Source organism: Chrysochloris asiatica, unplaced genomic scaffold (genome assembly GCF_000296735.1).
Source record: "Chrysochloris asiatica unplaced genomic scaffold, ChrAsi1.0 scaffold00060, whole genome shotgun sequence".
NCBI lineage: Eukaryota > Metazoa > Chordata > Mammalia > Afrosoricida > Chrysochloridae > Chrysochloris > Chrysochloris asiatica.
The window spans coordinates 12,336,258-12,360,905 of NW_006408578.1; the positions used below are offsets into that span (position 1 = coordinate 12,336,258).

General features: G+C 39.4%; 1 protein-coding gene across 1 annotated transcript in view; it reads left to right on the forward strand.

Annotated features, from left to right (window-relative positions):
- The window catches only part of BLOC1S5 (biogenesis of lysosomal organelles complex-1, subunit 5, muted), a 60,093-nt gene that overhangs the window by 22,644 nt on the left and 12,801 nt on the right, over positions 1-24,648 (forward strand). The window contains exons 3-4 of the mRNA XM_006864099.1: positions 5,963-6,092; positions 10,826-10,884. Coding sequence (XP_006864161.1) covers positions 5,963-6,092; positions 10,826-10,884 — 189 coding nt within the window. The remainder of the gene's footprint in view (positions 1-5,962; positions 6,093-10,825; positions 10,885-24,648) is intronic.

Here is a 24,648-nt window from a genome sequence, read left to right on the forward strand (position 1 = left end):
TTGCCTTTTTGGAATTTACAGTCTCGGCTTTTAGGGAAGGTTTTTACATTTATCTGTGGATATCTAGGGCTGATGTATGAGATTAGTAACAAGCATAACTGAATAATCAGATGACGGACAGTTTGCTATGTCTGCTAGGTAGCTAAAGTCTGATCCTCAGATCCTATGGTTTGGACGGTCAGCAACGCTTGGGCCCATAGGGCCTTGAACTCCTGACCAGTTCTGCACGGTCTGCATCAGATTCCCCCTTATTTATTATTTGTTTATCATTTACTTTTTGTTGCTATGAATTTTCCTATTCTGAATATTTCAGATGAGTGGCATTATACATGTACAATATTGATCCTTTTATGTCTGACTGGTTTCACTCAGCATAATGTTTTCATAATGTTTCATGTTGTAGCATGTAGTAGAATTACATTTACTTTTTGGCTAGGCAATCTTCCATTATGTATATATGCTATATTTTGTTTCTCCTTTCATCTGTGCGTGAGTATGCCTTTTGTCGGTGTGAATGACGTTGCTGTGAACATTCTGTACACATCCATAATCTGTTTGAGAACCTGTACTCAATTCCTTGGGGTATATACCCAGAAGTAAAATTGCTAGGTCATATGACCACTTATTGTCAGTTTGTCATATTGTGGAGGCTTAGTGTTCCTATGATGCTGGAAGCTATGCCACCAGTGTTTTAAACACCAGCAGGTATTTAAGTACCCTGTGTGTGCTTAGTAGAACTGTGTCGCGTAGAGTTTTTCAAGGCTGTGACCTTTTGGAAGCAGATCACCAGATCTTGCTTCCGAGGCTCCTTTGAGTAGGTTTGAACTGCTCACCTTTAGCTAGTAATCACGAACAGGTTTCACCAGAGCTTCCAGTCTGAGACAGACTAGGAAGAAGGAGAGGCGAACCATTTCTGAATGGGAGAGCCACTGAAAACTTTATGAATAGCAGTGGAACATTGTCAGGTATAGTTCTTACAGATGGAAACATTCTGAATAGCAGTGAAACATTGTCAGATACAGGGACAGAAGATGAGCCTCTCAGGTTGGAAGGCACTTAAAATATGATGGATGAACGGCCTCCTCAAAGTAGAATTGATCATAATGATGTGAATGGAGCAAAGCTTTTGGAACCTTCATTTGCTGATGGGCACAACTCAAAATGGGAAGAAACAGCTGCAAATATCCATTAATAATTGGAACACGGAATGTACAAGTATGAATCTAGGAAAGTTGGAAAATGGTGAAGGATCAGGCAATGTGTTTTTCTGTTGTGCATAAGATCACGGTGAGTTGCAGTGGACTCAACGGCACCTAACAACATGGTAATTCGATTCTAACTTTTTGAGAAACTGCCAAATAGTTTTACACAGTGGCTGCTGCACCTCTTAACATTCCTTTTAGCAATGGACAACAGTTCCTATTTCTCCGAATCCTCACTGATACTTGATGTTTTAGGCCTTTTTGATAATAGTTATCCTAGTGTCTATGAAATGGTATTTTCCTGTGGCTTTAATTTATATTTCCCTGTTGACTAATTGTGTTGAACATCGTCTCATGTACCTGTTGGCCGTTTGTATGGCCTCTTTGGAGAAGCACCTATTAAAATCCTTTGTCTATTTTTAAATTGGGTTGTTTATCTTTTTGTTGTTGAGTTTCAGCAGTTATCATGTATTCTAGGTATTAAACCCTGGACATTTTAGCCAATATCAGATTTGTAAATTGATTTTCCATTCTGTCGGTTGTCTTTTTACTCACGTATACTTCGATGTTGAATATTCAACCTGTATGCTGAGCAAATAATACGAGAAGCTGGGTTCTATGAAGAAAAACGTGGCATCAGGATTGGAGGAAGATACATTAACAACCTGTGATATGCAGATGATACAACCTTGATTGCTGAAAGTGAAGAGGACTTGAAACATTTACTTATGAAGATTAAAGAGCACAGCCTTCGATATGGATTGCATCTCAATGTCAAGAAAACAAAAATCCTCACCACTGGACCAATAAACAACATTTTTATCAATGGAGAAAAGATTGAAGTGGTCAAGGACTTCATTCTTCTTGGAACAACTATCAACACTCGCGGAAGTAGCAGTCAAGAGATCAGACGACGTATTACACTGGGCAAATCTGCTGCACAGGAACTTTTTAAAGTGTTGAAGAGCAGAGATGTCAGCTTGAGGACTAGGGTGCACCTGACCCAGGCCATTGTGTTTTCAATAGCCTCATATGGATGCGAAAGCTGGACAGTGAATAAGGAGGATCGTAGAAGAATTGATGCCTTTGAGTTGTGGTGTTGGAGGAGAATACTGAAAGTGCCATGGACTGCCAAAAGAACCAATAGATCTGTTTTGGAAGAAGTGCAGCCAGAGTGCTCCTTGGAGGCCAGGATGGCTAAGCTTCGTCTCTCCTACTTTGGACATGTAGTCCGGAGGAAACAATCGTTGGAGAAGGATGTCATGCTGGGTAAGGTGGAGGGTCAGAGAAAAAGAGGAAGACCCCCAACGAGATGGATCAGCCAGGTGGCATCATTGATGGACTCAAGTGTGGCAGCGGTAGTGAGGTTGGCCCAGGATCGAACATTGTTTCGTTCTGCTGTGCATGGGGTCACTATGAGTCGGTTCCGACTCGATGGCACTTGACAACAACAACAACAATACTTCGATGTACAAAAATTTTAATGTTAATAAAATCTAGTTTGTTTATTTTGTTGTTGGTGGTGTCCATGTTTTTGGTGTAATAGCTAAGAAACCATTGCCAACTCTTAAGATCATAAAAACTTACTCCTATGTTTTCCACTAAGAGATTTAGCTCTTAAATTTAGGTTTGTCTTAAATTAATTTATGTATATCATGTAAGGGACCAACTTTATTCTTTTACATGTGGCTCTCTTGTTTTCTCAGCACCATTTGTGGAAGACATTGCTCTTTTCCCTATTAAATGGTCTTGGAGCCCTTGTTGAGAATCTGCTTATTATAGATGTTGTTGTTGTTACGTACCATGGAGTTGGTTCAAACTCATAGTGATCCTGCACAGGGTTTCCAAGGCTGCAAATCTTTACAGGAGCACAAAGCCTCATCTTTCTCCTGCGGAACAGCTGGTAGTTTTGAACTGCCGACCTTGAGGTTAGCAGCCCTATTCGTAACCACTACGCTACCAGAGCTCCTTGCTTATTATAGATGTTGTTGTTCTGTTGTTGTTAAGTGCCATCGAGTCAGTTCCAACCCATAGTGACCCTGTCTAGGGTTTCTGAGGATGGGTTTATTTCTGGACTCTCTAGATGCGCATCCTTATACCAATACCTCACATCACTTTGATCACTTGTAGTAAGTTTTGAAATTGGAATGTCTTAGCCCTTCAACTTTGCTCATCTTTTTAAAATTGTCTTGGCTGTTCTGTATCCCTTAAAATTCTATATAAATTTTAGGATGAGTTTTCCTATTTCCATAAAAAACACCATTGGAATTTTGATAGAGATGTAATGAATTATGTATCACTTTAGGTAGCGTTGTCATCTTAACTATATTGCCTTCCAATCTATGAATGTGAGATTTCTTTACTATGTACTTGTTGTTGTTGTTGTTAAGTGCCATCGAATCGGGTCCGACCCATAGCGACCCTGTACAGGGTTTCCCAGGGTGTAAATCTTTACGGGAGTAGAAAGCCTCATCTTTCTCCCGCAGAGCGGCTGGTAGTTTCGAACCGCTGACCTTAAGGTTTGCAGCCCGATTCGTAACCACTACGCTACCAGAGCTCCTTTTACTATGTACTAGGGGGCTTCAAAGAGTTGGTAAAACACCTCTGTTATCTCTCTGTTCCATTTTCCCACTAACTTTTTGAAGTCCCCCTGTGTTGTTTATTGTTGTTAAGTGCCGTTGAGCTGGTTCCAACTCCTAGAGACCCTATACAGGGTTTTCGAGGAGCAGTGGTGGGTTTGAATGTCAGCCTAGCAATTAGCAATCTAGTGATTAACTTACAGTGACACACCAGGGACTAGGCCTTCTTTAATTTTTTTCAGCCCTGTTTTGTAATTTTCAGTATACAAGTCTTCTGCTGTAATTGTTAAATTTATTCCTTATAATTTATTCTTTTTGATGTTATTGTAAATGAAATAGTTAATTTACTTTTGTGCCCTGCAACTTTACGGAATTTGTTTATTAGCACATGACCCTTTTTTGTAGGTTGTCTGGAAGTTTCTGGGTCTTGTCATCTATGACTATTGTTGTTAGTTGTGGTCAAGCTGGTTCTAACTCATTCAGACCCTGTGTGTGCTAAGTGAAAGTGTGCTGCTTAGAGTTTTTCAAGGCAGATCACCAGCTCTTGCTTCCGAGGTACCTTTAGATGGGTTTGAACTGCCCACCGTTCAGCTAGTAGTGTAGGCCTTTACTGTATGTGCATACCAGAGGCTTCCATCTGTGGATTGAGATAATTGTATGCCATCCTTCGCAATTTGGATGCTCTTTATTTCTTTGTCTTACCTAAATTCTCTAGCTGGAGGTTCCAGTCATGTTGAAAAGCTATGATGGAAGTGGGCTTCCTTGTCTTGTTTTGACCTTAGATAATAAAGCTCCCAGTTAGTCTTCATTGTGGATAACACTGTTGATAAGTGCTGTCAAGTTGTGTCTGACTCATAGCGACCCTGTATAGGGCTTTCAAGGCTTTACATTTTGGGGGAGCAGAAAGCCTCATCTTTCTCCCACAGAGCTGCTGCTGGGGGGCTCAAACTGACAACCTTGTGGTTCGCTGTCCAGTGCTTTGCCTGTGGAGCTATGCGCTCCATAGAATATAACATTAGCTGTGGGGTTTTAATAAATTTCCTTTATCATATGAGAAAGGGAAACCCTAAACAGGGTCGCTGTGAGTTGGAGCTGACTCTATATAGGACACACCACCACCACCACTACCATTATTTAAAATTAAAGCATTATAATTAAAAAGTTGAAAAAGTTCCCATCTCTTTCTAGTTTACTCAGTGTTTTTATCATAAAAGGGTAGCGTTGTTGTTGTTAAGTGCCACTGAGTTGGTTGCAACTCATAGTGAGTCTGTATAGGGTTTCCAGGGAGCAGCTGGTGAGCTTGAACCACTGACCTTGCAGTTCAAACGGCTTTGCAGTCTGGCGCATTAATCCACTGCGCCACATTTTGTCAAATACTTTTTCTGCATCAATTGAGATAATTACATGTTTGTTTTTGGATTTTTTTCGCTTCATTTTATGCTATGGAATATTATATATATTGATTTTTATATGTTGAAGCATCCTGACATTCCTGGGAAAAATCCCACTTGGTATGGTGTATAATCCTTTTAACATGCTCCTGAATTCAGCTTGTTAATATTTTCTTGAGGTGTTTTACAAGATGTTTTGCATCTTGAGGTATTCATAGGGGACACTGATCTGCAGTTTTCTTTTCTTTAATGCCTTTGACTTTCATTAGTAAATATTCCCTCGTCATTGTTTTTGTTTTGAAAAGTTTGAGAAGAATTAGTGTTAATTCTTTATTAAATTTTGGTGGGATTTACTAGTAAAGCCATCTGGTATTAAACTTTTTTTTATAGGGACGTTTCAGATTATTAATCCAATCTCAGCTGTTACAGATCTGTTCAGATTTTGTCTTTCTTTTTGAGTCAGTTTTTGTTTGTTTCTAGGAACGTATCCATTTCATCTACAGTTCATAGTGATTTTGTTTCTGTAAAGTTAGTGATATTTTTTGTCCATTTTAAACATTGCCATGAGAAATTACTCATATTACAACTTTTAGAGGATTTTAAAGTAAAATTTAGAAGTACCTCTAGGTTGTGACCTCATTTGTTGTCAAATAACTAGATAAGACTATAGAAATTTCAGTAATAAATAATAATATAAGCAAATCCTGGGTGGAAAATCTAGAGAGCAGTTGCCAAGATTTAAAACACAATATGTACTAGTCTGTTCGTTGTTTCTTTTCTTTCTTAATAGGAAAAACGTGGCCTTCGGGAAATGCGAGTTCTTGAAAATTTGAAGAAAATGATCCATGAAACAAATGAACACATTCTCCCCAAATGTAGAGCGGCAATGCAGAACAACTTAGACCCGGTTCTCCAGAGATGTAAGCTGGTGACTTTTAATTATGGTGCTTTAATTTTAAATTAAATTAATGCTCTGTCCTAATATATTTCTGTGGGGATACTAGTGGCAGGTGAAGAGAGAGAATTCCTAACCAGGACATAGTGCTTTCCGGGTCAGACAGAAGTAAGAGGCTCTGTCAGAGCAGTGGTGGTGATGCGGTGATTGATGTGTTGCTGCTGATGTCAAGAGCTTTATCTCAGGTGATATGTGTACACCCTGAGGTGCCCACAAAGAACCCTTTGGGGTATGAGAAAGTAGAAAACAGTTTTTAAATATATCTGTAAAATTCTGTTGGCGGAAGTACAGCCAGAATACACCTTTGAAGTCAGGACGGCCAGACTTCGTCTCTCATGCTTTGGATATGTTATCAGAAGGGGATAGTCTCTGGAGAAAGGACATCATGCTTGGTAAAGTAGAGAGTCAATGAAAAATAGAAAGACCCCCACAGTGAGATGGATTGGCACAGTGGCCGCAGCAGCAATGGGCTCAAGCATAGCAACGATTGTGAGGTTGGCACAGGACTGGGCAGTATTTCATTCTGTTGTACACAGGGTCACTATGAGTCAGAACCAACTCAACGTCACCTAGCAACAACAATAAAAATTATTTTTTCATATACCTACTAATTTCTTTCTTATAATATTCTTTTGAAGCACATATATCTTTTTAATTAAAATTTTTTTAAAAAGTTCATGTTAAAAGAATGGAAGGAACATTCTTTTACTCCATCTGTGTTGGTAAATGTACATGAGGGCTAGCTTAGAGGCTCTCTGACCTCAGGAGGAAGTGAGACCGCCTGGCAGCTGATGGAACTACTGCTGCCTTTGGGATGGGCAAACATAGATGCTCTGTCTTCATGACAAGTTACTTTATGGGTTCTCATTTACTTCCATAGTTTTAAAGAGCCAAAGGTGAGTGTTGGTTATAAAGCCTCTACTCATCCAGTCAGAGGACATTTTGCATAAACAAAAGCATAAATTGTTCTGAAATGAGGCTTCTGTAGTACTCCTCCATTCTAACAATTCTCAGCATTCCTACTTTCCTTCTCCAGTGTCTTAGCTTGTGCGCAGTGTTAGACCACTGGTTTAAGAAACACCGTCTTTGGAGTTCTGAGATGTCCAGATGTGTGGTGCCTTCCACACAGTTCAGTATGTATGTAAACATGTATGTGAAGAAAAAGCATAGCAGTTCTACTAACATGTACAGGAGTGCTGGGAGCACTATAGGATAATCACTGGACTGTTAACCACAAGGTTGATAGTTCAGGTTCAAACCCACCAGAGGCCCCTTGGGAAAGAGATGAATCTTTCTGTTCCTGTAATGATTCACAGCCTTGGAGACCCTGTACAGGGTTTCTGTGAGTTGGAACCGACTTGATGGCACCTAAAAACAACAGGCACTGGACAGAAATCATTAGTTCTGTAATGTACTGTTTAGAATACACCCCATATGTAGACTTGCTTGAGTGGGTCTCTGCAGCTCCCTGAGCACTTGGTAATGAAAATAGGCAAGCTGCCCGGTGGTTTAAAATGTGAGATTTGCACGTTTACATTATAACAGAATGGATTTTTTCTTTTGAAAATCACTGCATTGGTAACTCAGTCTGTGGTACTAATCTCTGAATAATCTTTTGGGTATTAGGAAAGTATCTGATAACTTTTTTGAAGTTGGTTTAGTCTCCTGAAATTCTCAGAGAACTGAGTTGTTTGTCAGCAGGAAGTGAAATGTAAGCGACAGGCCTTCTCTTCTTGGAGGCACTAAGAGTGAAGACGGGGGATGCTTGGGATAGTCAGGCGATTTCCTTAGGTTTTAGAAGAGTAGATTTCCTGAAATTAAAAAAGCTAAACTTCATTGTGTCTCTAAAAGAGTTACAGGAGTCCTGGTGTGGCAATGTAGGGTAAGCACTGGACTACTAACCACAGGGTCGGCGGTTCAAACTCACTAGCCACTCCTAGGAAGCCCTATATAGGGATGTGTAAGTCGGAACCTGACTCAACAGCACTAAAAGAGTTAGAAAGTGCATTACTTAAAAGAGACTGAAGTTTTAAAAATTGTATATTCTGCTTAAACACAAAGACCTTCCTGATTAGGAAGATGTGTGCTATTGTAAGAAGTGTTCCTGTTAAATTTTAAAGGACATTACCTGATCAAGTAATTATCTTAGACCTCTAGCTCTTCTTTCAGATTAAGCTTGGAATGGTATGCAGATGGCAAAGCACTGAAACAACAAAATGGGCTTTTAAGTTCTGTTCCGAGCCAGGAAAAACCCAGGAAATGATAGAGCCACCATTACGAAAGATCCTGTCCAGAATTCAGAAGGGCAGGGAAGGGAGGAGGAACGGAAACAAGAAATGCAGGGAGGAAGTGGGATAAGTGAATCATGAGATTAAATGCAGTGTATGATTTGTTGAATGTAAAACTGATGATCTGCTCTATAAACCTTCACTCAGTTCACAATAAAAAATTAAAAACCAACAACAAAAAAAGAAAGATCCTGTCATATTACTTATGTTATAGTTGTTGTTGTTGTTAATGCCATTGAGTCGATCCCTACCCATAGTGATGCTGTATATAGGGTTTCTGAGAGCAGCTGGTGAGCTTGACCCGCCGACCTTGCCGTTCAAATGGCTTTGCAGTCTAATGCATTAGCCCACAGCACGACACCAAGACTCCTTATGCCTTAGAGAGAAAGCAAACCTCCTAACATGTTTTGTTTCATTTTCTTCTTTTCTGTTAGAACAAACAGTGACTGGAAAGCTAGTTTACAGTACCTAAATATTATTTTAGAGAGAAGTACATTAATGGTTCTTGATTAAAGCATGACTTTTATAAAACACAATTCTCCTCTTTCACTGTATTTGCACAGGGAGGTGGCTAACCCTTTTTCTAAAGGAGAAAAATCTAGTCCCTGCCCTGTCATGGAACTCAGGACCTAGCTACTAGTTAAGGCATAGTGGAGGCTGGCAGGGAATGAGGCATCATTATTCAACAACTTGATGACCCTCTGATTTCAGCAAATGCAAGACAGAGTGCTGTGAAGTATTCTACTCCAAATGAAGGATTTAAAATAAGGAAAAGTCTTTATAGGCAGTAAACCTTGAACCTTTTAAAACAAGGAAAACATTTTTATTATGAGAAAGGAATTAAGAAAGCCTTTTTATGAGAAACAGTAGCTGAGTGCAGTAAGTACTTGCTGTGTGTGAAGAACTGCTCTAGGTGTTTTTTATTATTAATACTGAAATGATTTCTTTTTAATTATAACTTGATGGCACTGAACGACAACAGTCTACTATAAAAGTAGTAGTAGTTTTAATCATAATTAGTGCTAAGTGCCGTTAAGTTGGTTCCGACTCATAGCAACCGTATATAAGGTTTCCAAGGCATGGCTGCAACTGCCATTCTCATCATGGTTAGCAGTTATTTACTATGTGTCAAGAATGGTACTAAGTACTATAGATGTATTATCCCCTCAAGTGTTCAAGACTTGAACCCACACTGACTCTTAGCCCGGCCTCCTAGGCTATGCAGTAAACATTTTTATTTGGGCCAAGTGTAAACATTTGTGGTCAGAAGTAAAATGGACCCAGTAGGTGAAAAGGTTTGAATAAATGAAGAATTGAAACCAGTTTAGTGGATGAAAGTGTAAAGCATACAAGAGTGTTGAGGTTAAGAACCAAGGATTTAGAGTCAGAGCAATCTAATTTTAAATCTTATGGCGTGTGTTTAGTTGTGCGACCACCTTCCATTGCCACTTAACCTCTGTATGTCTCAGTTTTACCCTCTGTGTAATGCAAGAGTGATCCTTTACTAATAGGAGAGTTGAATTAAAGGGGATAATACATCTACAGTACTTAGCACCGTTCTTGACACCTAGTAAAAAATAGATGGTAACCATTAATTAACACTCTAAATTGCTAGGAGCCCTAGTGGCACAGTGGCTTAAGTATTGGGCTACTAACTGAAAGGTTGGCAGTTCAAACCCACCAGCTGCTGCAGGGAGAAAGATGAGGCTGACTGCTCCGATAAAGATTCAGTCCTGGGAACTCAATGGAGCAGATCACTTTGTGTCCTGTAGGGTCTCTATGAGTTGGAGTTGATTTGATGGCAATGGGTGTATAATAATTCTTACTGGCAGTGGAGTATTAATTAAAGGTAAAAGATCAGTGATCCAGAGGAAGTTGAATCTGACAGTAGGAGTTAGGATGAGTTAGGAGGCCAGAGCAGAGGCAAGAATAGTAGAATGTAGTTGAAATAATCTAGATGACAAGTATTGCCTGAAAGTGATGTAGTGGGAGTGAGCAGAGAAGAGGCACAGATAATGAATCCCAGAGACCGTGCAGAGGCATAATCAGAGTGTGATGATACATTCATCAAGCATTTTACATATTTGTAGCGAATTCTCAGGTCACTGTTGTCCTTGGTGTAACTACATGGATGCTTGCATTCAGGAGTAATGGTTCTAACTGTGGCATTCTGAATATACTGGAAAAACTTTTTTTCTTCTATACTATTCCTACCCCTCTTCCATCAAAACAATAACAGAGTTTTTTCTTTTTTGGGGGAGGAGGGTGTCGGGGGAGGTGGGTTGTACATATTTTAGCCATCTAAAATAATCCCGGCATCCTCCCACCCTTTCTGCACCCCCACCCTCCAGGTAAGTTTCTTTGTGAACAGGGACTGCTGATTGAAATCCCGTTATCTGTTTTATTTCAGTGCAAGCTACTAATCATTCAGTGTGTAGACTTCAACAGAGGGAACAAGAACAAAAAAAGGTAAAAAAATTTAAGACAATAGCGCATATAACTTTTAGGCTTTTATCATAATCATTAACAGATGCTTTCTCTGATTTTTTTTTTCTTTAATGCAGTAACTTGTAAAGATTTTTAAATGGCTAACTCATTAAAATCCATAGAGAAGGGTCACTGTGACATGTTTATAATTCAGTCCTCTTTTGTTGCTTTTTGACATTTCATTCAAAAAAGAAAGAGGAAACAAGACTTTTATATTGAACAAATTATATCTGTTGTTATTAGGTGCCAGTAAATCAGTTCTGACTCCTAGTGACCCTATTTACAACAGAACAAAATACTGCCTGGTCCTGGTGCATCATGGTCCTTGCTGGTTTTGAGTCCATTGTTGTAGTTACTGTGTCAGCTCATCTTGTTGGGAGTCTTCCTCTTTCCCACCGACCCTCCGCTTTACCAAGCATGATGTCTTTCTCCGTGGCCTAGTCCCTCTTATAACATGTCCAAGGTATGTGAAGTGAAGTCTCCTGGCTTCTATGGAGCATTCTGGTTGTAATTCTTCTAAGATAGGTTTGTTTGTTCTTTTGGCAGTCCATGGTACTTTCAATATTCCTTGCCAACACCGCAAGTCAAATGTGCCAAATCCTCTTGAGTCTTCTTTTTTCATTGTTCATCTTTGAAATGTACATAAGGCTATTGAATGAAAATACCATGGCATAGGTCAGGCACACCTTAGTGTTTAAAGTGATATTTTTGCTTTTTAATACTTTTTAATACTTAAAGAGGTATTTTGCAGCAGATTTGATTTCTTGATAGCTACTTCCATGAGCATTGATTATGGATCCAAGTAAAATTAAATCCTTGACAAGTTCAGTATTTCCTCCATTTATCATTATGTTGTTTATTGGTCCAATTGTGAAGGTATTTGTTTTTCTTTACCTTGAGGTGCAATCCATAGTGAAGACTATAATCTTTGATCTTCATCAGTAAGTGCTCCTGCTCCTCTTCACTTTCAGCAAGCTGGGGTTTGTCATCTGCATATTGCAAATTGTTAATGAGTCTTTCTCCAGTCCTGATGCCAGAGTCTTCATATGTAGTCCAGCTTCTCAGATTATTTGCTCAGCATACAGATTAATTATGTTGAAAAGATAGAACTCTGACAAACCTTTCTTGATTTTCAACCATATAGTGTCCTCTTCTTTTGTTCGAAAGACTGCCTCTTGGCTCATGAGTACACTTAAATACTCTGGAATTCCCATTCTCCTCAATGTATACATAATTTGTGTTATCCACACAGTCCAATGCCTTTTCTTTTTAATATATTTTTTAAAAGACAACTTTATTTTTAAATGGGCAAAAGAATGTATATTCACAGAAAAATAAATGTAAATGGATTTTAAATACATAAAATACATGAAAACAGGTTAACTTACTCTTTTTTCAGATTTTCTCATATACTCCTTCAGTTGTAGCTACACCAAGTCAATTTTAAGCCTAAAATTATTTCAAAATATAAAGAGAAGGTTTTTTTTAAAAAAAGAGTAATTTCACTCATAATAAGAGAAAAGCAAATTAAAACAGCAATGAACTAAAGGTCATATAAAGGGGGCCTCTGGTATCCTGGATGTGGCGCTGCAGGATAAGCAGGACTGCTAACTGCAAGGCTGGTGGTTCAAACCAACCAGCTGCACGTGGAAACCTTGTATGGGGCTGCTATGAGTAGGAAGTGGCCGGATGGCACCCACCAACAAACCAGCATCTGGGCTGCAGAACCTGGTCTGTTTTTCATACGGGGTGGTTTTACACAGTGTGTTTTAACTTTGAAGATCATTAAGCTGCACACTATGATAAACATAATTTTGGTATTATATATTTATATTTTATCTGATAGCGATGTAGGATTAGTACTGGACTGCTAACCCCAAGGTTGGCGATTCAAGCCAGCCAGCTGTTCCTCAGAAACTACACAGGGTAGCTATAACTTGATGGCAGTAAATGATAATTTTTAATATTATATTTCAATTAAGAATTTTTTTAAAGACTTCACTGGGTTCCTGGCAATTCATTGTTCCTTTCAGTGTTTTTTTTTTAAGTTTTTATTTTGAATTGAGTGAAGATTTACAAGGCAGATTATCAGTTCTACATTCAACAAATCATATATCTTTACATTGCAATTCTTACAATTCTATCCATATACTGTCAGTTAACAATAATTACCTCTATTCCCGCCTCTCCTTTTTTTTGATGTACACGTAAAAAATATATATTCATTTAAATGTCCACAGGGCACATTTTGCAAGCCAGCCTCCTGCCCGTAGGCACACAGCCTTTCTCAGTCCATGGGCCTAGTTGTTGTTGTTAAGTACTGTGGAGTCGGTTCCAACTCACAGTGACCCTGTACAGTGTTTCCGAGGCTATAAATCTTTACGGGAGCAGAAAGCCTCATCTTTCTCCATGAGACAGCTGGTAGTTTTGAACTGCTGACATTGAGGTTTGCAGCCCGATTCGTAACCACTACGCTACCAGAGCTCCTTCCTCAGCTATTCTCTCTCTCAATGCCATTGCCTCTGCCACCACTTTTCTGGGTAGGATCTCATGCTCTACTCATGTTCTTATTTCTTTATGGTCCTAGGGTCTTCTGTTCCTGAAATGAAAGATTAACTACTTCCCCTTTTAGTAGCACATCTACATTAACAGTTGTAACAGTCACAATTAGCCCTGATAACAGTTACTCACAACTGAATCATAAAATCACGTTCGCTATTATCCCTTACCCCCTTTCACCAGACCCATCTGGAAAAGGACAAAGTGTTTTAGTGGGGATTCTACTTTACCCCTCTCATTCTGAAACTAAGCACACTCACGAAAGCTTGTAAGCCAACCACTTAGTGCTTTCATAGCCCTCCAGTTTTGATAGCCAATGTCTACGTTTCCCATCCCTGTCAACCCAGTGTACTGAGCAGACCAGCTTGTTCCTTGATATAAAGAATCTTTTCCCTTAAAGTTGAAATTTTGAGCTAGTTCATCCATAAGCAAAGGGTCCAGTTCATCAGACTCTAGCAATTTACACTTACTTCCTGTGTCAAATGCCTTTTGTCTCCATCCCAATGCCTTTTGTGTCAATAAAACACTCGGTAGCGCAGTGGTTATGAATCAGGCTGTTAACCACAAGGTCTGCAGTTCGAAACTGCCAGCTGCTCTGCAGGAGAAAGATGAGGCTTTCTGTTCCTATAAAGATTTGCAACCTCGGAAACCCTGTGCAGGGTTGCTATGAGTTGGAACTGACTTCATGGTACTTAACAACAACAACAACAAAAACATCTTTTTGGTATTCCCTACTTTCAGCTAAAATTCATCTGACATCAGCAGTGATATTCTCTGTTCCATGTCCTCTTCTGAATTCATTTGGAATTTCTGACAGTGCCTTGTTGATGTACTACTACAACCACTTCTGAATTATTTTCAGCAAAATCTTTCTTGCATTTGATATTAGTGATACTATTCAATAATTTCTGCATTCTGTTGTGTTGCCTTTCTTTGGAATGGATACAGATGCAGATCTCATCCAGTTGATTGGAAATTTGTTGGTGTAGACTAATGAATGCGTCTAGTGCTACATCTGTTTGTTAAAACATATCTATTGATGTTCCATCAATTCCTAGAGCCTTGTTTTTGACCAGGGACTTTTTTTTCCCATTAGTGCAACTTGAACTTCTTCCTTCAAGACCTTCAGGTTCTTGATCGTATGCTACCTCTTGAAATGACTGAATGCCAACCAGTACTTTTTTGGCACAGTGATTCTTTGTATTCATACCGTCATCTTTCGGTGCTTTGGGCATTGTGCAGTATTTTGCCCCTAGAATTGTTCAGTATTTCAAGTTGAAGCTTGAATTTTGTCTTCATTCTTTTAGCTTGAGAAATGCTGAGCTGTCTTCCCTTTTGGCTCCTAACTTTGTACATTTCATTAAAATACTTTGTCTTTTCGAGCTGCCCATTGAAATATTCTGTTCTGCTCTTATACTTCATCATTTCTTCCATTTGCTTTAGCTGTTCTGTGTTCTAGAATGTGTTTCAGAGTCGTTTCTGTCATCCACTTTGGTACTTTGTTTCCTGTCTTTTAAATGACATTTGCTTTCTTCATGTACGATATCTTTAATGTCTTTCCATAACCCTTTATCTTTGGTAATTAGTGTCCAATGCAACAAATTTATTCTTGATTTCTCTAAATTCAGGTGGAATATACTCAAGGAGTCCTGGTGTGGCACTGTAGGTTAATGTGCTGGACTGCAAGATTGGTTTGAATTGCAAGATTGGTGGTTCAAGCTCACCAGCTGCTCCTTGGAAATGCTATACAGGGTCATTGTGAGTTGGAACTGACTATGTGGCCCTTAACAACAGCAATGTACTCAAGGTCATGCTTTGGCTTTTGAGGACTTGTTTTAATTTTCTTAAGCTTCAACTTGAACTTGCTTAGGAGCAACTGATGATCTGTTCAGCATCAGCTGCTAACCTCGTTCTGAGTGATGATACCGAGTTTCTCCATTGTCCCTTTCTACAGGTGTAGTTGATTTGATTTTTACGTAACCATCTGAGGAAGTCCAAGTGTAAAGTCACCATTTATGTTGAAGAAAAGTATTTGCAATGAACAAGTGGCTGGTCTTGGAAAATTCTACCATATGATCTCTGGCATCATTTCTATCACTAAGGCCATATTTTCCAACTATTGATCCTTCTTTATTTCTAGTTTCAGTTGGCAAAGACATTCAATGTCTTCATCTTTTGCATTAGGGTTTGGTCTGTAAATTTGAATAATGGTAGTAATAATTGCTCTTCCTTGTAGACATTGGGATATTATTACTGACAGTGTTACACTTCAGCATAGATCTTGAAATGTACAATTTTTTATTCCCAGCATAGCAGATCATATGATTGCCTGAATCAAAGTGGCTAATACCAGTCCTTTTCAACCTGGGATATTGATTTCTCTGCATTCCATATCATTTTGATGAAACTAAGCTTTTCTAAATTCATACTTCATACATTCCATATTCTAGTTATTAATAGTTGTTTGCAGCTGTTTTAATTTTGAGTGATGGCATATCAGCAAATGAAGGTCCTGATATATTTACAATGTCTATGTCATTAATGTTGGATAAGCAGTCATAGTTTAAATGTCTCCCAACCTGAGAGGCTCATCTTCCAGCATTGTATCAGACAATGTTCCATTGCTATTCATAAGGCTCTCACTAGGCCGTGTTTTAGAAGTAGATTGCCAGTTTTTTTTTTCCTAGCCTGTTTTAATCTGGAAGCACTGGTGAAAACTGTCCACCATGGATGAGCCGGCTGGTATTTGAAATACTGGTGAGACAGTTTCCAGTATCACAACAAGCCACCTCAGTACAGGAAAACGACAGATGAATGGTAGAAATAGTACCTACCAGGTTGGAAATACAAATGTTTCTTTTGAGCTTGAACCATTGAGTATACTATGTATTCTTCTGTTAGAAAAGGAAGCATTTCATGCTTGTGGATGGTTTACTTACTGAGTAGTCATAGGATTATGTGAGTCACTTATTGGGCAGTGCTTTGCTTTATTTGAATTATATCTTAACTAAACTCAGATGTGAAAAGACCGTCTAAGAATTGAAGTTCCTGTGATAATTTGGTGCTTTCGCTTGCAGTTTTTATATTTTTTACTAATCTAATAAAGATGCTTCTTACACTTACTAAGAAATGCTGATAATACTATGGCAGTCAGAAAATAATCCCTTTTTGCATGTGTGTAGATTAATGTTACTATCTCCATTTCTTTGGAATGCTTTGTCCTTTATCTAAAGTAATAGTTTAAAAGACCTGGCACTGTACAGTGGAATACAGTGGGATGAACTGTGCCCAGGTTTAAGTGTTGGCCCCTGTGCTCCACTCTAGATGTTGAGATAAAGTTAGAAGATTCAGTGCTTTGATGAAAGGACTCTGCCTCTAAGACAGGTGGGCAAGCTGCCCAAGAGTAACAGAGCTCCAGCAGGCCATCCCAGGAAGTAGGACCACGACTGAGCACATCTAAAACAAGGCAAGGCAAAGCCGAAGTCAGGAAGTGAGTGTCAGGCTGTGGTGCTGGCATGGTGTCCACAGAGACTTGTAAAGACTGGACACTGGGCCTTCAGTGGGCTATGATGATAGACAGTAGACTCTATTTTGGTTATCTGCCTTGTTTGAAGGCACCTTGGTGGCATAGTGGTTATGCGTTGGTCTGTTAACCACAAGGTCAGCAGCTCGAACCTGCCAGACACTCAGTGGGAGAAAGATGAGGCTTTCTGCACCCCATAAAGATTTATAGCCCTGGAAACCCTTTACACAGGGTCACTATATCTCGGAACCAGCTCAGTTACATGCAACCACCACCACCATCACCACCTTGCTAGGTACCAGTGAAGGTAACATTTTAAATTTTGTGACGTTAATGTGATTTGTACACTCAAATAGCAGAAAGTCTAGAAGGGGAATCCCAAACCGCTAACACTAATATAGCATGTTGTTGTTAAGTTCCTTCTAGTCGGTTCTGACTCATAGCAATCCTGTGTTGGGTTTCTGAGGTTTTTAAAAAATCTTTGCGGGAACAGAAAGCCTCATCTTTCTCCCATAGTGTGGCTGGTGGGCTCTAATCGTAGACCAGTGCTCATTGTATGGAGCCACTGCATATAGGATATCGCAATGATCAAGTAAAAGATGCAATAAAATTGCATGGAACTTTGTGGGATATTGGCAAAAGTAATCATGTATTAGGAAAATGGTGGAAGTCCAGCCAGACTTTGATCGTATTAGTATTCCTTGAATCAGTTCTGATTCTTGGTGACCCCATGTGTACGGAGCACAACTGTTCCATAGGGTTTTTAAGACCTTTCAGAAACAGATGGCCAGGTCTGTCTTCTGAGGTACCACTGTGTGACTTCTAATCACCAACCTCAGTGAATGGTCAAGTGCTTAATTGTTGATGTCACCAGGAATTTGATTGATAACTAGAAATTGATAAAAGATGGGAAGGAGAGATACTGTAGGCTGAGGAATACAGTGTAAGCAAAACTAGAAGATGTGGTAAGTCAGCATGACTATCTGTGTAACATTGGCAAACACATACAATTATCTTGCTTTCAAAATGAAGACCTAAGGAATGCCTCATCTTTATACCACAGAGAGGCAGGGGCACTCAAATCACTGACCTTGTGGTATGCAGTCCCGTGCTTATCCTACAGAGGCTCTGTTACATACTTACATAGAAATATTTTGCAATTTGTAAATCACCACACAAATGGAGGATAGCATTTTTTTCTGGCAACTCACTAATTTGAGTAAGAACCTGGTTTTAGTCTATCAGAGTGAGAGATGCTTTTAAAGACCCTATGCATTCATAAGAATGCATAGATTTTAGTCTTTGATTTTATTTCTTGTGGGTATTATATCTGAGAATTGTATTAAGCTTAATTTTATGGGTTGTATAATAAAATTATTTGTGAGTGTATTGAATTGCTTTGCATTTTAATGGCAGTTGCATGGCATCTGAAATCTGTATTCATAAGCAGCTACCCTTATTGTTTTCTTTTCTCCAGGTAATTTAATAAATGAACCATCTGAAAGTCACACAGAGATGCAATTTTCATACAGAGCTCAGAGAAAAGTAAAACATGCTGTCTATTTTTACTAGGACAGTAAACCTTTATTTTTAATTCTTTGTTTCTTTTTTTTTTTTTTTTTGCTTCTATAGTTAGTAAGTTTTTTTTTCCAACTACCATATTTGTTTTATTTCAAAATTCTGATGTAGCAAAGGAGTTTCAGACTATATACGTACATAAAACACAGAGGTAACATTTCATGTCTCTTCTGGCAAATATGTAGAAAGCAGAATTGACCGCTTTCTCCATTGACAGCCTAAGGTTGTTGCCCTTGGTGATACTGTTGACTACATTTTGCGTGTTTGAATAGCTCTTAGGACAAAGAGAGATGGGGAGTAGTAATGGAATAAAATAGACTATTGTCATTTAATCATTAATTCTTTTATGTCAAGACAATTTGTGGAATTTACTGGGAAGTAAATTATGATAAACGTCATTCATCCAAATCACATTTCCCACAATTGATATCTAAAAGTATATTCAGAAGAACAATAAATGCACATTCCTCAGTTTTTGACACATATCTTGAAAATTGCCCTAATACAAAGAAGCATTTTTGGGTACTAGCAATAAGAATAGTGTTCAGATGAAAATACGATTGGCTTGTAAAACTCACTGGCACTTAAAAACACTCTTGCTCTCAAGGGAGGTGAGGTGATTCATAATAACTGTCAGTAACTTAGACTTAAGTTCATACTCAGCATCAGCTTTGAGAACCTATTCAACTAGACTGTTACTGCTGTTGTGAGGTATCATCGAGTTTGTTCTGACTCATAGCAACCCTATATAGGGTCATTCCAAGGCTTTAGATCTTCGGGGAAAACAAACCTTGTCTTTCTTTCTCCTTTGGAGCAGTCCAGTGCTTATTGTAGAGATAACAAAATAAACATGAGTGCTCTGAGTCATCCTGTCTGCACTTTCTTTATTAGATTTGCATCTACCCCTGTAGATTTTCTACCTTCTATTCTTGGATTTTGTTTTCCAAGAGAGCCCATGGTTTATACACATGTAAAAATTATATGACCTCCTCTGAGTGCACTAGGGGAGAGAATCAAGATCAGCAGCTCAAGGTCAATTCATAGGAGGTCTCGGTCAGATATACCTTCTCTCTCCAACCAGTTCAGACACCAGCTGTCCCTCCCTGACACTCTCTACAACTTCGTTGGGAACGATAATTCATTATGGTGGTCACACAGAACATCCATATCCTCATGATTATGAATTTATTAGAGGTTACAATTCATGGTCAGAAATGACTCATGATTTGTTGTTCAATCAGGACAGCCTCTTGTTAGCTCTGCCTTCAGGCAGGACTCTCTCTGATCCTGGCCCCTTGGCCTGGCCCCTGCTGTGCTTGGAAAAGCATTACAAAGTTTTTCAGCTCTAAAAGTAAGTGCCCAGAAGGTACCCTATGCTGCTGTAAGCCTTGGGCTGAAGACACTCAGCTTTCTGGCTCTCTGAGTCCACACAAACTCTGTAGCCGCCTTGCTCAGTGGGCTGGGAAGCCCTTGGCACCTTCTTCCATTGGTCTCCTGATCCTTCTGCCATTTCTCTACCATTGTTTTTCACTGTCTCTTGATGTCTCCAGTATTAAAGCTCTTTCTGTCTCCTGGATGTAGGAGGTTGTCAGCACAGGGACCCAGGTACCTCACTCCTGACTATTTCATCTTTGGTGGTAGTGAGGTCCCACTTTCCTGGCTCTGGGATGACTCATTTAAAGCCTAGTGGAATGACAAAACTGACCAATCCTTTCTTCAGGATTCCATACGTATTTGCATGGTATGGAGCTGCAGGATCAACACTGGACTGTGAGCCACAAGGTTGGCAGTTCCAACCCACCAGCTGCTTCTCGTAAACCCTACACAGAGTCACTGTGAGTTTGAACCAGCTTGATGGCAATTAACAATACCACCCCCACAAGGAGTCTGTGCAGCTTAATTGCATTAGCAGCAAGCTGTATGGCCCCTTGAGAGGCCACAAGCACCTTATTTGCTTAGTCCCACCCAAACATTGTGTGGGAGTCACAAAGATGATGGCTAGAAGAACCATATTAAGTAATTCGCTACACTGCAACATAGTTGTTGATAGAGTTTGAAAATGCAGAGTAAATATCAATATGTAATGTTCTATTTAAAATCATTATTGACAGTTAATATACTGACACTTTTTACCAAAACAAATAGATTTTCATATGTCGTGTAAGTCATGTGCAGATTAATGACACGTGGATAACTGACAGCTGGTCCAAAAGTGATTTTGGACCTGAGTTGACTTATTCAGAGTTCTTCCTTAGACCAGGATTACTCCACTTTAGCACTATTGACATTTTGGGCCAGATAATGGTTTGTTGTTGGGGCTCTTACCTACATCCCAGTGTGGCGTGTTGGGCAGTATCCTTGTCCCCTTGTGTCTGTCTCCTTCCCTGTCATTACTTCCTTTCTTCTTTACCATCTTTTTCTAATTTGTGACTTTTATTATGGTTTAGCTGTACGAACTAGTTAACTGCATAGTTAGCAGTGTATAAAGTAGGCTAATAAACTTCCACATCAGAAGAGTTTTTTTTCAGAACTTCAGTTCTGACGAAAGTTTGTTCATAAATGGACTTTGTGTTATTGTTTTAGGGTTTGTTTCAATGGCTTAAAGGTCTTACCACGTGTCTCAACTATGCTCCATTTCAATTATATTTTCCAAATAGCCATGTTTTATTTATAGGTGAGGACTGCAGTATTGTAAGATCAGGAATGTGTAAGAACAACAGTGCACATTGCCATTGAGTTGATTCCGACTCACAGCGACCCTGCTGGCTGTAGACTAGAACTGAGTGCCACAGGACCTTCTTGGCTGTCATTTTTCTGGAATAAGGTCTCCAGGTCTGTCTTCACAGCAGCAGGATTGTAATTACTAACCTTTCTGTTAGTAGATGAGTGCAAGCCAGGAACTTTGTATTTAAACTACTGGTTGTGAAGAAAGCAAGCCCTTTATTAAAGGTAGGAGCATACGAAAAGAAAAGCTCAGGAGAGTGACTTTAAAACTTCATGATAAGAAAACAAGAGTGGAGTTTCAGTTGAATTGGAGAGTGCTCAGCATTCAGCTTATTTTCTCTTGGACTCTGAGGCCAAGAAGTGATACAGCTGATGTGAAAATGCATAGATCTTTAATCATAATTTATCAGACTATTTTGAATCTACAGAATAGTGATACTGGTCTTTGATGGGATCTTAATTAATGTCTTACAGCCAAGTGATTAATAGTGGATACATCAGGGAGATTTGAGTTGTTTATGGAAGGAAAGACTTAATTTTACTTGCATTATCTGTATTGTATGATTATTTTAAGAATCTATTGCTAAAATTAAATAGTTAAAACTAAACAGATGGAAAACTTAAATGGGAGGGTGGATAAAAATTATCCATTTTTTCTTCTAGATGTTTTGCTTGTTCTTTGTGTAATAATAATAATTACCTTTAATTAAGCATCTCTAGTATTGAACTAGTCACTTGACATGCGTTACAGGTTGAATTACGTCTTCCTAAAATGTGTCAACTTAACTACTAGGCTATGATTCTCAGTATTATGTAATTACTCTCCTTTTTTTTTTTCTTAAATGTTTCATTGTGAATTATGTAATAGTTTACATGGGAGAACATTAGTTTTACATTCATTCTTTTGTATATCGTCTCATTGCCATGGTTACAATCCCCTCCATGCATCATCAACCAACCAAAGGGTATACCCTGCAATCCTACCCCTGTGTCCCCCAAGTCTTCAGCACACAGTCGCTCTCTCTCTCTGGATCTAAAGTCTCCAGCTGCTCCATCGCTCCACGTCATCATCTCTGGCTCCATTTCAGGCATCACTGCTTCTCTGGGTAGGGTCCCGCTCTCTGCTCTTCTCCCTTGATGGTCCTAGGGACCTCCGCTCCTAGATTGAAAAGTTAATCCCTACCCTCCTTGCTATAAAACGTTTACCTTTACATTTCCAACCCTCACAATCAGTCCTGATAACAATTATTCACTATTGTATCACAGTGCACATCTGCATTTCATTGCATGAACCCCGCCTAGACAGATTGAATACTACTCACTGGAGATTCTACCTTCCTCCAGTCCCTCTGGATCTAGGAACCCTCTTGAAAGCTTGTAAGCCAGTCACTTCTTGCCTTTGTAGCCCCCCACCCCCCATTTTGGGTAGCCAATGTCCAAGTTGCCCATCCCTGTCTACTCTGTGTGTAGAGGGGGTGGGAATGATTCTTGCTGTAAGGACTTGTTTCCTCTTTTGAACTACTGCTTCCATAGGTGTAGGTCAAGTTCATCAAATTGTATGAGAATACTTTTTTTTTTTTTCCCTCTTCTTTTTACTTCTGGTTGAGCTCTGATGATCCAGTCACTGAAGCCAGGATAAGTGGGTATTATCTGTAAGTGTGGGTGTTCTTATGCATATGCCCTCTCTTCTTATCAGCTGGACGCTTCACTCTCCACTCTAGTCCTCTGTGGCCATGTCACTGATTCTGGGATTACTCTCCTTTTTGTGATCCGATATAATTATTCTCTGTGTGGTAACTCCTAATCACTATGATGTTAATGAGGCAGGAACCTAACCTCAGCATTAGGTTCTATTTTGAGTCATTTTCTTTGAGATTTAAAAGAGATTAAACAAATGAGCAGAGGTAAGAGGAATCTTAGTACCACCAAGAAAGAAGAGCTGGAAGTAGAGCAAGTCATCTGGACCTGTTGAGGACCTCCTAGACCCAGAGGAAGGCTGAGACAAGGACCTTCCCCCCAAGAACCGTCAGAGAAAAAGCCTTTCCCTAGAACAGAAGCTCTGAATTCAGCTTTGTAGCCTCCTAAACTGAGAGAGAATAAATTTGTTTGCTAAAGCAGCACTAGATAACTAAGATAACATGCATTTTCATCTTTATAAATTTTTTATGACTGTTGAATATTACTTTCCGAATTTTAAAGGTAAGTTTTTCAGTCCTCAGGATCATGTAGCTGGTAAAAAGTAGAGCCTCCCGTCTGAGTTCCCTAATGCTGCTCTAACAGAGTAACACAAGTGGATGGTTACACAAAAAGGAGGTTTTGCTTTCAGTGTTGTTGTTGCTGCTAGGTGCCATCAAGTCAGTACAGACTCATAGTGACCTTGTGCACAACAGGATAAAACACTGCTCGGTCAGGCGCCAACCTCACAATTGTCCCACGCTCGAGCCCACTGATGCTGCCACTGTGCCAATCCATCTCGTTAGGGGTCTTCCTCTTTTTCTCTGACTCTCCACTGTACCAAACATGATATCCTTCTCTAGCTAGCAACTGCTTCCTCCTGACAATATGTCCAAAGTATGAGATACAAAGTCTGGCTATCTGACTTCAAGGAGCATTCTGACTGTACTTCTTCCAACACAGATTTGTTTATTCTTTTGGCAGTCCACAGTGCTTTTAATATTCTCCTGCAACACCATAGCTCAAATGTATCAGTTCTTTATGATCCTCCTTATTCACTGTCCAACTTTCACTTGCATGTGAGGGTATTGAATATTCCATGGCTTGGGTCAGGCACCCCTTAGTCCTCAAACTGATATCTTTACTCTTCAACACTTCAAACAGGTCTTGTGCAGCACATTTGCCTAATGCAATACGTCATTTGATTTCTTTTCATTTTTTTAAATGTTTTATTGTGAATTTTGTGATAGTTTACATGGGAGAACATTAGCTTTACATTCATCCTACCATGTATCGTTACATTGCCATAGTTACAATCCCCTCCATGCATCATCAACCAACCAAAGGGTACACCCCACTAGTCAGCCCCCTGGTCATCAGCACACAGCCCCTCTCCATCTTTGAGTCTAGAGTTCCCACCCCACCCGCTCCATCTCTCAATGTCATTATCTCTGCCTCCATCGCTGGTGTCACTGTTTCTCTGGGTAGGGTCCCGCACTCCACCCTTTTCCCTTGATGGTCATTTATTTTATTTTTTAAATGTTTTATTGTGAATTATATGATAATTTACATGGGAGAACTTTAGTTTTACATTCATTCCATCGTATATCATCTCACTGCCATGGTTCCAATCTCCTCCATGCATCATCAACCACCCAAAGGGTATATCCAAGAAACCTGCCCCTACA